The sequence below is a fragment of the Orbilia oligospora genome (assembly GCF_000225545.1).
Source record: "Orbilia oligospora ATCC 24927 unplaced genomic scaffold scaffold00097, whole genome shotgun sequence".
Taxonomy (NCBI): domain Eukaryota; kingdom Fungi; phylum Ascomycota; class Orbiliomycetes; order Orbiliales; family Orbiliaceae; genus Orbilia; species Orbilia oligospora.
Window position 1 is genome coordinate 931,851 of NW_011645654.1, and position 12,838 is coordinate 944,688.

General features: G+C 46.8%; 4 protein-coding genes across 4 annotated transcripts; 2 read left to right on the plus strand and 2 right to left on the minus strand.

The window, feature by feature from the left end:
- Positions 1-354: 354 nt before the first annotated feature.
- AOL_s00097g268 (uncharacterized protein) lies at positions 355-2,741 on the minus strand (the record flags this gene model as incomplete). Its single annotated transcript, XM_011126101.1, has 4 exons — positions 355-809; positions 869-1,002; positions 1,063-2,459; positions 2,535-2,741. The coding sequence occupies 4 exons, from the start codon at positions 2,739-2,741 to the stop codon at positions 355-357; spliced, it is 2,193 nt and encodes a 730-aa protein (XP_011124403.1).
- A 1,872-nt stretch (positions 2,742-4,613) lies between these two features.
- AOL_s00097g269 (uncharacterized protein) lies at positions 4,614-4,952 on the plus strand (the record flags this gene model as incomplete). Its single annotated transcript, XM_011126102.1, has 3 exons — positions 4,614-4,725; positions 4,788-4,809; positions 4,877-4,952. The coding sequence occupies 3 exons, from the start codon at positions 4,614-4,616 to the stop codon at positions 4,950-4,952; spliced, it is 210 nt and encodes a 69-aa protein (XP_011124404.1).
- Positions 4,953-7,063: 2,111 nt separating this feature from the next.
- Positions 7,064-8,227, plus strand: AOL_s00097g270 (uncharacterized protein; the record flags this gene model as incomplete). The annotated part of the gene is made up of 2 exons (XM_011126103.1): positions 7,064-7,115; positions 7,236-8,227. The coding sequence occupies 2 exons, from the start codon at positions 7,064-7,066 to the stop codon at positions 8,225-8,227; spliced, it is 1,044 nt and encodes a 347-aa protein (XP_011124405.1).
- A 1,643-nt stretch (positions 8,228-9,870) lies between these two features.
- On the minus strand, positions 9,871-12,156 carry AOL_s00097g271 (uncharacterized protein; the record flags this gene model as incomplete). Its single annotated transcript, XM_011126104.1, has 4 exons — positions 9,871-9,890; positions 9,977-11,332; positions 11,413-11,564; positions 11,651-12,156. The coding sequence occupies 4 exons, from the start codon at positions 12,154-12,156 to the stop codon at positions 9,871-9,873; spliced, it is 2,034 nt and encodes a 677-aa protein (XP_011124406.1).
- Positions 12,157-12,838: the final 682 nt, after the last annotated feature.

Below are 12,838 nucleotides of genomic sequence, written 5' to 3' on the forward strand. Positions count from 1 at the left end.
AACATTAACAACACGCTAACGTCATATAACACACTTTTGAAGCTTAATCTTGAGATCATGGGAAAAAGAACATGGATAATTATATAAGCTAGAATCGAACTTTTTGTTGATTTAAACTCTTTATGTATCAAGCTATATCCTAATTCTGATTTTTCTAGACCATCATCTCTAAGGTCCCCCAGAATAAGTGTAGCAAAAAAAAAAAAGAAGAGTAAGAGGTTAGAAGAACAAAATAAACTAGATAATCAGTTAAACCACCAAACAAAAGAGAGAGTATATTAAATATTTAAATAAATCCATTCATCCATCCATTTCATTCGTCAAGAGGTCAGAGACCAATTCATCATAACCTCTTCAAACGATAACCGAAAGTCCACCTCTTGGCAGTCTAGGCTCATCATCTCTGTATGGCTCTCCAGCATCCTCTCTCAACATATCATTGATCCATCTGCCGTTTGGCTTGATAATCTCACCACCTTTACCCATCTTCGCAGCCATGTACATGAAAGCCAAGCTGTTACCGACGGTACCAACCTCATCAGAGACGTTGTTCTTGGCGAAGTTGGACATGCGTTCGTACAAATCCTTGTCGCGCCAGAGGTCGAAGAGATGGCGAGCGACGGCATCGGAGTCACCTGGCTCAACGAGGTAGCCGGACTTCTCGTGTTGGACTTGGAGTGGGATACCACCTGCACGGCTGGCGATGATTGGGATACCCTTGTGAAGAGCTTCCGAAACCTTGACCTCGAAACCCTCACGAGTGGAGAGCTGGAGGGCGACCTTGGCACAGGAGAGAAGGGCGTTGAGGACTATGAACCCGTGAGTATACGAATTAAAAAATTAAAAAATAAAGGGGAAGTGAACATACGCTGATCAGATGGTGGGATACGCATAACGATGATATCAGTAACATAGGGTTGATTCTCTGGTTGTTCAAGGATGTTCAGAATCTGATCATAGATGATCGAAGCATCTGGGTCATCAATAGCACCGTGACCACAACTATTTATCACATTAGTAAGGATCAAGAAGTGTGTCGAAAGTTTGATCTGATAGACTCACATCAACAACTGTGGGATCTTGCTAATAGGAAGGATGTTATCCAACTTCTTGCGGAGCTTCACGTAGGACTCAATCACGGTGGGGATACCCTTCGACGGGTCGAAACGGGCAACCTGAACGATATAGTTACGGGCTGGGTACTGCAACTTGTACATCCTGTTCTCACTGCAGAGAGTTCGGAAGTTGTGGAAGTAGTATCGGAGATCCCAGTCACGGAGAGGCTTGCTCAAACCATCAAGGAAATCGGTGGCAGCGCCCATCAAACCAACTCTCTCAGCGGGGACGTTTCCTGGAACGAACTTGTTGACAGGATGCGACAAGAAAACATCGGCCTGTTGAATGCGATCCCAAAGGTAGTTCCAGACATCATTCTGGGCAGTATTCGGCTTCAAGACGAGATCACCACGGATTTCAATGTGGGAGCGGTAGATGACTGGAACATCTGGGCGGACTTTCTTGATGAGCGGGATGAGACCTGGCATCTGTGGGTCATCGATGATAATGACATCGGCACCGCCCTTGCTGAGTGGGCCACCTTCCTTGAGCCAGTAACGCTCAGCGTTGTAGGTGATCCATTGGTCCATTTGGGCCTGGTGGTCTTTGCTGAAACCAACCGATGGGTCGTTGACACCTTGAAGGATATTGTGGTTGTTCTTGGTAATTCTGAAAACAGCCGGGTTTGGCTTTGGAACATACCATCTAACGTCAATACCAAGGAGCTTATAAAATCTCATCATGGCGTGTCTCATGAGAGCGACACCACCACCCTGTGGGGTGGAGTTGAAGAAGGCGATCTTCAGCTTCTTGGCCTTGATTTCATTGGCATACTTGAGAACGCATCGCCAGGTGGTATCGGCGACAGTTTCCTCGAGCTGCTTGAGATTAACAAGGTGGATCTTGCCATCTCCGTCAACCTCGACCTGATTACGGAAACCGATAGTAAGGCGTGGGTTGTGGTTGGGACCGAAGTACATCAAGGCCTTACGAACGGCGGAATCAGCCTGTTCGTCAACGCTTCGGACTTCAATACCATCCTTTGGTGGGGAGTATGTGGAGTTGGCAGAAGCGTGATCTGGATCGAGGGTGATATGGACGTGGAAAACAATTGGAACGATATCCAATTCTTTCCAGATGATGTTGGAGATGGTTGGGCAGTGGTATTCAGCACCCTCGGTAATACCAGCACCAACGAACTTGACGGTATGCTCACGGGCGAAAGTGGTGAGCTGCTGGACAACGTACTTGAGAACCATATTGGAAATATCCTCTGGGCTAGTCTCAGGGGAAACATCGTATGTCTCAACCGAGAAATCGGTGGTATAGGTTCCGTCATGGATGGAGAGACCAATCTCGAGAAGGTTATCGAGAACTAGAGCAGCGATACCAACATACATTGGCTAACGATTCTGTTAATATCGATATCTGATACAGTTTTCTAACGAAGTTCTTCTAAGTCTAGAGATCTAACTCACAGTCAAGGCGGTTCCGACCCATCGTTCCTTATCTTCCATGATACTGGTACGTCGCCTGTAACCAGCACCATCGGGAGCGCGGGACTGGAAGTCATGATGATCATCCTGAGAGGCACGACGAACTGGATGATTGGATCCGCTGTTCTTCCGGTGTGGTGTAAGAACAGTTGCAGCCGCAGCGGCGGCCTGTTCGGCTGGGGCAGACATTCTTAAAGGTTTATAATTCCACTCTAGTTAATCTACCAAGCACTAGTAATTGTTAGAGACGATTTAACTCCTGCAAGAAGAAAGAAAGAATAGTACAGTTTATAACTGCTGTACAACTGCAATGGAGAGCAAAGCTGGAAGAAAAAGATGCATAGTTCCGAGAAAGCCGTCGAGATTTATATCTGACGTAACGACAGCAGCCAAAGTGAGGTCCGCTGCGTTGTGTGGCATAAATTGGGGGTTCCTGTTCGGCAAGACAAACGGCGGTCCCAATTGGGAAACGGGCAGCTACGGGCTGCGGGGCACCAGGCTTGCATAGGCAGCCCATTAGTGGGGGCAGCTAGACCGGCTCCTGACAATGATCTGATGCAGGGAACAGCGACGAGTAAGCTGAGGGCAAGGAGGAACCTGCTTCGACCATAGCAGCTCATAGCAGTGCCACTGGAGCTGTAACGTAACCCCATGACGATACTCGACGTGTTTATTGATGCTTGGCCATTGCATTGCCGGCCTAGAGCCGGGAGCTAGCTTGAAGAAGGAGCAGATGCGAGGAAATGAAATGTGATATAGCGTAATGGCATTGGCACGAAGAGGATAGAGATACCTTTTTTTCTTCAATGGGGCGTGTCAATTGGTAATAAGTGGGCCAATTGATGACAATTAACTGCTTTGGGAGGGGATGGTGATCAGAGAGAGAGAAAGAAAGGGGTTCACGACGGCGAGAGCCCGTCTTTATAGACTTGACCGACGGTGCAAGACCAAGCCAGGGACAGAAACAGAGACGATGAGAAGAGGGAGGGAGGGGAATCGAGGGGTCTGCTTGAAGCACTGACAGTTCACACTTACTTGCTCTGCAGCTTGCATATACATTACATACTTTACATGTATACGGCGGGGTCAGGGAACTGAGCTACTCTTGGAGGGGGGCTGCAGGCTGCTCATTTTTATAATCAAAAGAGCTATTAACAAACCAGCTTAAGTCTAGCTGGTATCGATATCTCTCAAAATCCAGACCCGGGCGAAGGCCGATGCGGGCCAACAGACACGGAACAGTCAGCGACGACCACGAAGATCGAAGCTATCAATAGTATTAATTTGCTCCGCACTTATTTGCAAACTTTTGCCTCGCTGGTCTGATATGAAAGAAAAAGGAGGCTACCATGACGTTGATCATGCCATGTGCATCAGGACGACAAACAGGTAGCAAACAACCGCACCATGGCACGGCCGTGGCGGACGATATCGATTGCTCTGCTTCGACGCGATTTGAACCCGAGCTAACTGCCAGAGCTAGCTGGTTCGGGGAAAGATCGTGGACGACGCCACGCATTTAGAGGCAGGATATCCCCGTCAATTGATCAATTGAGGAAGTAGCGGGGTAAACTGGAGAAGAATCAAAGTTGCATTCTTGTGTAAAGAAAACCAAGAGGCGAAGAGACTAATGCTGTTGAGGTTGGGCTACCAGCAAATTAAATGGCTGATGCCGCTGCGGGTTGCGAATTGCACGTTGGGAACTTGAACAAAACTGGGGATCTCGGATAGACCTGTCATGTCGTACCTTGTCACGGATGATGGCTTCCCCTAGTTCCGGTCTGTAGCTTCCCTTCTCGCTAGCTTATAAGTGCCGGATACCCTAGGTCTGATGTATAACGTATAACGTATTATCTCCGTACAGCGGTATAGTCCGTAGGAATTGAGTATTCTTCACAAGTAATGATGAGGACGATGGCAGTGACGTTGAAGTTAAAAGCTATAAAGTACTTTCGGCCCAATTTTCTGCGATTGAAACTCTCTTGTGAACTACAAAACCAACTGTAAGATATCGGGCCGCATTTATAGAATTAATTCAATCCTGTTTTCTCACCGTCAGAAATGTCTACCGGTTTGACTAACGGAAACCCGAGAAAGAATGGCAAAAAGCTTGGACCTTTTCACGGCATTCCCAAGGTTTTCTTCGGTTCGGTCATTTCTGCCCATGTTCTCCGTATGTACCGACCGCATCGACCCACATCGAAGCTCCAGTTCCAATTCCAGTTCGAGCTCTAGCTCCCCACGTCCAGCCAGTAACGTAAGTGCCCCACCAAAAGCAATGCTCTGTGGGCTAATGATGAACAAAACATGCAGGCTGTCGTTAGATCCCAGTCCCTGACCTGCACGGCAAAGCTGCAGCTTGAGGGCATGCTCTGCATGGGCAAAGGCGGTGTTCCATAGGTTCTCCACTTTTGGACAATCGTTCATGAAGCCGTCTGAGGGTTCGCCTCACGATCCTCCAAACGGAGGCAATGTACGGCGAACTCAGAATTCACCCCACGGAAAGGTCTGACTTCGCCTAGCTCGGGTGATATCGAGAACTGCAAGCAATTGCTTTTCTTCCTTTGGCATTAATGCTTGGATACGCGGAGAATGGCTGCAGGATATATCAGGCCGACTAAGAATTACCATTTCTCATGATATAACGGAAATTGATCCGAGGGCAGTACTCCTCTGCCTTCGGGCTCTAAAAGCTAGATGCTTTCCCCGCAGAGCTCAGCTAATCCCTTCGGTCGGGACGGCACTTCCAATTCCTTCCCGTTATAAGGTACTTCGAGGACACATCCGGCCCGTGTCTATATCAAGTCTCTCTCGTGTTTGTTTCTCTCTACACTTTGAACTCGCGAATTTCGGCGTCCAGTCTTGTGCATCATTGATGAAGCAGTTCGCCCTCTAATCTTTAGTGCCCTGCATTGCATGCATGATGCTGCAACCCAGGAACTGGCACACACCGAATAACCAAAGGAAAACCCTTGGATATTATTTAACTATTACCATACCATAGAAAAGTGCTCACATTACCGCTGTTTAAGCTTCTTTCAACGCTCAGGGTTGGGAACTATGCATATGCGTCTTTCATATTTCACAGGACGCAACCTGCTGCAAGATTTTTCAATCTGCAGTTGGCGACTCGTTTCAATAATCTCAGAGATTTTAGGCCACTGCTTCTCGGGCAGCGGCCGACATAGTATGATGATGAAGGAGGGGTGATCTCATCTCTGGAGTCGTGGATAGGAGGGGTTGGAGGGGTGTGCATATATGAGGGGTAGACATCTGGATGTATCTCTGCAAAGCCACGTCGCGCGGGACATCTATTTATCAATGTCGCCAGACGACTTGATTGCCCACATTAAAAAAAATTTTAAAAATTTGTAGCCATCATGTTCATCACTTTAGGAATTGCTAGATGAGATACCCCAGATGACCTTATTAAGAATGGTTGGACAGCGATGACTTTGAGCCTCTTCGGTCTAGAAACTGATAGAAAATTTTAATGGACTCCCTCTATCCCTACACTATTACAGTATAGAAACACACACAAGGACGGCAGACCCAGCGGCTGGCTGTATACAGACGGGAAGGAAGCCTGCATATAGAGGACTGTAGGACAGGCTTATGCTGCCACCCGCGACTCTGCACTGGTCTTCTGATATCAATTGTGGCGGTCTGTATCAGGTCCGGTGACTGACACCAGAAGCCGATTCGATTGGATCAATGGGGGCATTCATTCGAAGGTATCATCTACAGTCGATACAATCGTGTATACCGGCAGATATGAGAAGTGAGGTGACCGTGACTGCAATATGGAAGAATCGAAGTCGAAGACCCTGAACCTGAAACGGGCGTGGTCCTTTCTAGCCTTTTCCTTTCCCGTCATAGGGCAGGTTTATATTAGCATGTGCAAGGGCTGCTTGGTCGAAACAAACCTCCCGCCCGTGACTAAACAGCCAAATTAGGACTTCTCCACCATTGTCCCTTCATATTTCCCCGATCTATCGATTTATCGATTGCTTGATTGTTTCTTCGTTGTTTCTCCTTCATTTGATACCTTTCTTCTGTTTCTTCTGGCGACTGTTGAACTGCGTCTTCGATCTTTACTTCCTTGTAGTTAGTAGTCATTGGCAGGATCGCACTGGTTGGCGCCCCAAATTTTAGGGAATTGGCATTGGCAAAACCTCAAAACAACAACAACCACCTCTCCACAAATACATCATAGTTGCCTCGAACCAGCGCCTCCCTTCGTCATCGCAAATACAGCCTTGCGACAAAAGCCGGCTTCACCGGAACCCATACCTATCGACTTCATTCAACTAGATCCTACGTCCGTTTGATTATCAAGCTTCGGCCTTCATATCGACACCCTTCCCGAGACTTCCATTCAGGCCTCCTTAACCAGCCAGCGCTCTAAGCTCGCGTGTCTCTATTACAGCAGAACGAACATAGGATCGCCTCGATTCGATTTTACGTAATTATAGACCATAGAATAGAAGGGAAAAGAACCAAGAGCCCAGATGGCGACCGGAATTGCACCAAATTCTGGTGGTCAGGGCGGAAATGGAGGAGGTACGTCTTTCACATCTCAGGGATACGATGGTGATGATGATGCGATGGCGGCTCTCCTGTCACAATTTGCAGCCGCCTTGCTTGGACCTATCTGCTGACATAATCCACCACTTTGTCTAGACCGACACCCTCGTCGCAAACCATTTAGTACTTTGATGAAACGACTTGCTGCCTTCAAACCATCATCGCATAATAGAAACGGCAATGGCAATCAGAGATCGGTCTCAAACGGCATCTTGACAAACGAGTCCACATCCACGTCAGGGACGCACTCATCTTCGGGCACCCAAGTTGTGTTCTCGGACCCACCGCATAGTATCGCATCAGGTTCGCATACCAGAGCCGCCTCAATGGCTGGTTCTTCCCACGCTCACACATATACTTCATCAACCGCCCACTCTTCGCCATCTCAATCTGTCCAATCGCTTGCAACTTTGACCACGGTTCAGTCTACTGCCCCTCCTTCGACGTACCTTGCCAACGGCATAACGACTTCCTATAATCCCCATCTATCTAGTCATAACCCAAATGCTCCCCCCCAACATTTTACCCATCAATTCACAATCTCCCCTGCTCCAGGATTAACCCACACACCTTCCAACTCAAACTCCACACATGGTATCCCTACGACTCTCCCACACCCAACAACGTACCATACAATGACACAAGGAAACATGCTCTCGGACGATGCTAGTATCCTAACTCTGGCTTCTTCTTCCCGAAAGCGCGAGCGACGCCGTAGTTTTGACACCGATGCATCAATCCGCGCCCTACCACCAAGCAGTCTATGGGGTGGTAGTAAGGAATCCCTTCCACTAAGTGTCCTTAGTGGTGGTGACCGGGCTACCATGGGCGACCGTGCAAGTTTGTTCGCTGAACGTCACAGAGACCGAGATAGTATCGTCATGACTGGTGCCGCTAGTCCATTGGTCACGCCATCCCACCCGACATTCTTTGGAGCAGGAAGTAGCACTGAAAATAGACCTGAGGACGAGGATGTTAATGATGGCCGCTCGATCGCCAAGTACAGTACTAAGCGTGGTAGTACGGGTACCAGCTTGTTGAGCGTGCCTCTGCAAGGACCAGATACTGAGCCGGACACCGTTAAATAGTCTGAACGGGCGAATCCACGCGAAGATCTAAGGTCTACCAGACGACATAGCTGCGGTGCTAGACATCCGAGCCGACCGCATTCTAGGATGTCAGGTGCTGCGTTTTCTTCTTCGTCCTTAGAGTTGAGGATACCAAGGCCACTTAGCGGGTATTCTGCATCATCCGGATCTTCTAGTCGGGATTGCCTAAGTCGAGCTCACGGATCACTAGCACTGTCGTATTTACCACCAATTCGACGTCTCAGTCGACTTTCCCTAGCTTCGCCGGAAATCTGGTACTAACTCTTCCGAATCTCCGTTTCCCTACTCTATAGCTGCTTCCTCACCTGAGAAGTTATATCCATGTCACACCGCTCTCTTTTCCTTCTGTGTTAGATATTCGTAGGACTGGAAAATACTTTTTTAATCAATCGCCTTCATGCTTCTGGGCCACTGTTATCGCTATTTCTCACGACTGTTTCACCTTTCTATCCGGAGTTTTCTTATTTTCCCCCCGGTTGGGCTTCGTATGATACTCAGTACTTATACCCCCCAGTTTAAAGCTTTCAAAAAGAAAAAAAGTTGGAAATGGAAGGAATCGTATAGGGATGCTCGCTTGGCTTGGTTTTATTATTTTTTTTACGATGTCTTGTTTCCGCTGCTTCTGCTCGTTCATATCTTTCTTAGCTTTCATTTGTTCATTTGTCAATCCTCTCTCTCTCTCTAGCATTCTAGTTCAATCGCTTCACCATGATCGTCTTTTTTTTCTCTTTGTCCTTCCCTTGCCCCTTTTTTTGCTCTTCTGCTCCTTTCAAACATCCGTCCTTTTGTCCATCGATATTCTGTGATTTTTCTACCGTATACCTTGTCTCTTTGCTAGCCAGTTATCTCCTCAAAACGCACAGGTGGTGTCCTTTTTTTTTTTTTTTTTTTTCCTTTACTTGTTTTCTGTCGTTTCTGTGGTGCCTGCTCTCTTTCTTCTTCTCTTTTTATCAACGGAGTCCGGTCAGTTTAGATAACTGGTTGCAAGATCTTTTATATCAAAAACGTTTTTCACCCTCCTCCTTCTCCTTGGGTGGAACATATATATATACCCAATTTTATCCCGTAGACGCGAACTAGATTATAATTACCTACTACCTATTGGTAGGTAGACACTTAAGTTCATAGGATTAAAGGTATAAAAAAAGGCCTTATAGTATATATAATTATGTCGTTAGTAACCTGACAGTCAACATGATCCGTAGGAAAAACTATCGCTTATGCCCGTGTAAATCGCTCCCCTATCGTGATTTCGGTTATACACCGGAACCATTTAGGAGTTTCGGTCCCGTCGAGTAGCCGATGCTATAGATTTCTATTTCGGTATTTAGAAATATGTGTTTGGGTTACTTTTCATGACATATCGAGCTGAATTGAGGTATAATATAATCGCTACCATTACCAAGAAAAGCTCCAGGTTGTTGGAAATGACAAGTAACGGATTGTAAATGAACAAAGGCTAGTATACAGCAGAAACCGACAATAATTATGATCAGAGGTAGAGGGAAGAGAGAGAGAGAGAAAAAAATACACAATCAATATACATGGAAAAAAAGAGGATTGTATTTTAGGTATATAACCAGTTAGGTATATATACTCATTTTTGTGGCTTCAAAAGGACTTTATACACTCTCTGCTGGTCCTGTTTAAAACAACATCGTTAGTCTAGATCAACTCAAAAAAAAAGATAAACCATGGAAAAAAATGTAGAGTAAAGTTATAACTTACCACTAAACCGACTGTACATCCCACCTTCCACCTCTTTACTCCATTGCGCCACCCGTCCCTTCTCAACTTCACTTCTCGTGATCCCTTGTAACCCCTCAGCCAACCCCATACTCTCCAAAAACTTCACAGCCTCAGTCCACTCCTTCTCCTTCCTCTTCTTCCCCCACCCCATCTCCTCACCCATGGTATCAATGACCAACGGTAAACTCTCCAACGCCGCTTGAGCATTCAAAAACGCTAACCGTGTCCGTCGAGCAATAACATCGACTGCCGTCTCAGCCATTTCATGACGTACCGCATACCGAATCTCACCGTCAACAAAAGGGTATAGTGGAGATATTCTATTGCCACGGACCGGGAAACGAAGGCTTGTGGGTGAACAGAGAGATGCGACGGTCCATGCTCTATCACCATACGCACTGGCAAGATGTTGAGCTACTACCGTATCCACGCCAAAGTGTTGGATTAGATTGATAAACAACGTAGGACTCCAACCGTGAGAACCGATGAGTTTTAATTTATCGGTATTACAATCTCCTGAGATTTCTAGCATGCCGTAGGTACCCTTTGCCGCCGATGCGGCGTCCGAGTCTGCGTCGTTTTCGGCGACAAAAGTTGGGTAGAATGGAAGGGGTTTCGGACGGGGTGTTAGGTCAAATTTTTCGATTGCTATGTCGAGAGATTCTTCGGCCATTTGACGGTATGTGGTCCACTTACCACCGGCGATGGTGAGGAGTCCGGAGCTGGAGACGTCGATCAGGTGGTTTCGAACTAGGGATTCTGTGTTTTTGGCCTTTGGATCACGGACCAGTGGACGGATTCCGGACCAGGCGGCCAGAACGTCACCGCGACGAACATTGATATCTGGTGCTAGGTAACGGGAGACTTCGTTTAAGATGAATTGGATTTCTTCTTCCTTCGGAACAGGTTGTTGGACGATTTCGGTAGGGGCATCGGTTGTACCAGCGATAGTGTTTCCTTCCCATGGTAAGAAGAAGATTACTCTTCCGTCCGAGGTATTCGCGTCCAGAAGACCCATTTTGCGAGGACTGTAGTAACCCGGTAGGACGATGTGGACACCTGAGCTCGGAGCAACGATTTCACGAGATTCTCCGTCGTCCATTTTACGGATTGTATCTGTGTACGGCCCTGTGGCGTTTATTACACATTTGGCTTTTACGGAAATGGGTTTGGAGGAAGGGTCGAGGACATCTTGGACTGTTGCGCCGTTGACTTGGCCGGTGATGGGGTCTTTGAGGAGGGAGGTTACGTTGGTATGGTTGGCGAGAGTGGCACCGTAAAGGGCTGCTGTCATGGCAATTGTGACGTTCATACGGGAGTCGTTGTGGGCGCCATCTGTGTAGGATACCTTGTATTAGCTGCTGTCTACCTTCAAAGTAAAATCACTTTGGGCATAAAGGTTGTGTAATATATACCGTAATAGACTAGAGCACCGCATAGCTTCTCTCTTTTAAGCATAGGGAAAGCTTCAAGGGCTTTTCCTCGAGTCAGGAAGTAACTGCTCTCGATGCCCTCACCGCTTAGCTTCGCTAGAGCATCGTATGCCTTTGTACCAGCCCAGTAATACCTAAAATATATACCGAGAACATCTCTAGTTAATAACACTCCATTCCATCCTTCTCTGTCAATCGAATCGGAGAAAAAAGGACCTACGGTGCCTTCCACCACTCATAAACCGGTAACATGATCGGTAACCAAGCACTCAAATGCGGTGCCGTATGCAAGAATACCGTCCGTTCCTTCAAAGCCTCCTTGACCAAATTATACTGATCTATATCAGCATCCCAAAACGCTTTTTCCAAATACCTAACACCACCGTGCACGAGTTTTGTACTTTTACTACTCGTACCAGCAGCGAAATCATCACGCTCGATCATAGCAACGGTCAATCCACGGGAAGCAGCATCCAATGCGATTCCAGATCCGGTGGCTCCACCACCGATGATGAGGACGTCGAATGGATCTTTTGCATTTCGTAGGTTTTCGAGATGTTGTTTTCGAGATGGTAAGGTTGGGAAGATTGGAGGCTTTGTGATGGGTTTGGGGTTGTCGCCTGGGTAGGCTCGAGGTCTTAGGACGTTGTAGAGGGTTGCGCCGCCGATTGCTGAGACTCCGGCTGCTGTGGCAGCGGTGTAGGCGAGTTTGCGCCGGAACGTCATTTCGCTTTCTTTCTCTCCCTCTTTCTCTCCTTTTTTTTTCTTTCTTGGTTGTGAGGGATATGGCGGGGAGCTATGGCGGGGTGACCTGTTGCTGGGTGGGTTGGTGGGTGAACACTATAGGAGGCGCATTTGGCAAGAGATCTTTAAGAAGAAGAGAAAAAGCTGGCAAAAAGTCAATTTAATAGTGGTGGTGGTGTCTTTAAAAATAAAATTAAGAAAATGAGAGGATGTAATTTAAATATAAAACGTGTCGAAAGAAGATCTCAGATTTTGGACGGAAGAAATGTTTTAATGGGTTTTGGTCGAGGAAGCTTAAACACGGAGAATTGGCTGTCACAGGCGGCGGGGCCCCCTGTACATGTTAAACCCGTTTGTTCTTTTCACGTGTCTAAGCGATTAGATCTTAGCTTCTCTTCTTCTTCTTCTTCTTCTTGAATTCGATCAGAAGCTTTAAAATGGCAGAGCTAGTTAACTTGCTGAGCTCGAGCGAAGGTCGGAATATCAATTGATTGATTTTTTTTTTTGATTGGTTGAATTCAAATCCGATTTAATAGGTAAAACTGATAGAGAAAAGATGATTGGTAGATAATGCAAGTATCGTATCAGTTTCGGAGACTTTGCTTCGACAATTGCAATGCTGTATTTTTTTCGAATTCCGATAATATGATACGATTCGGGTGAC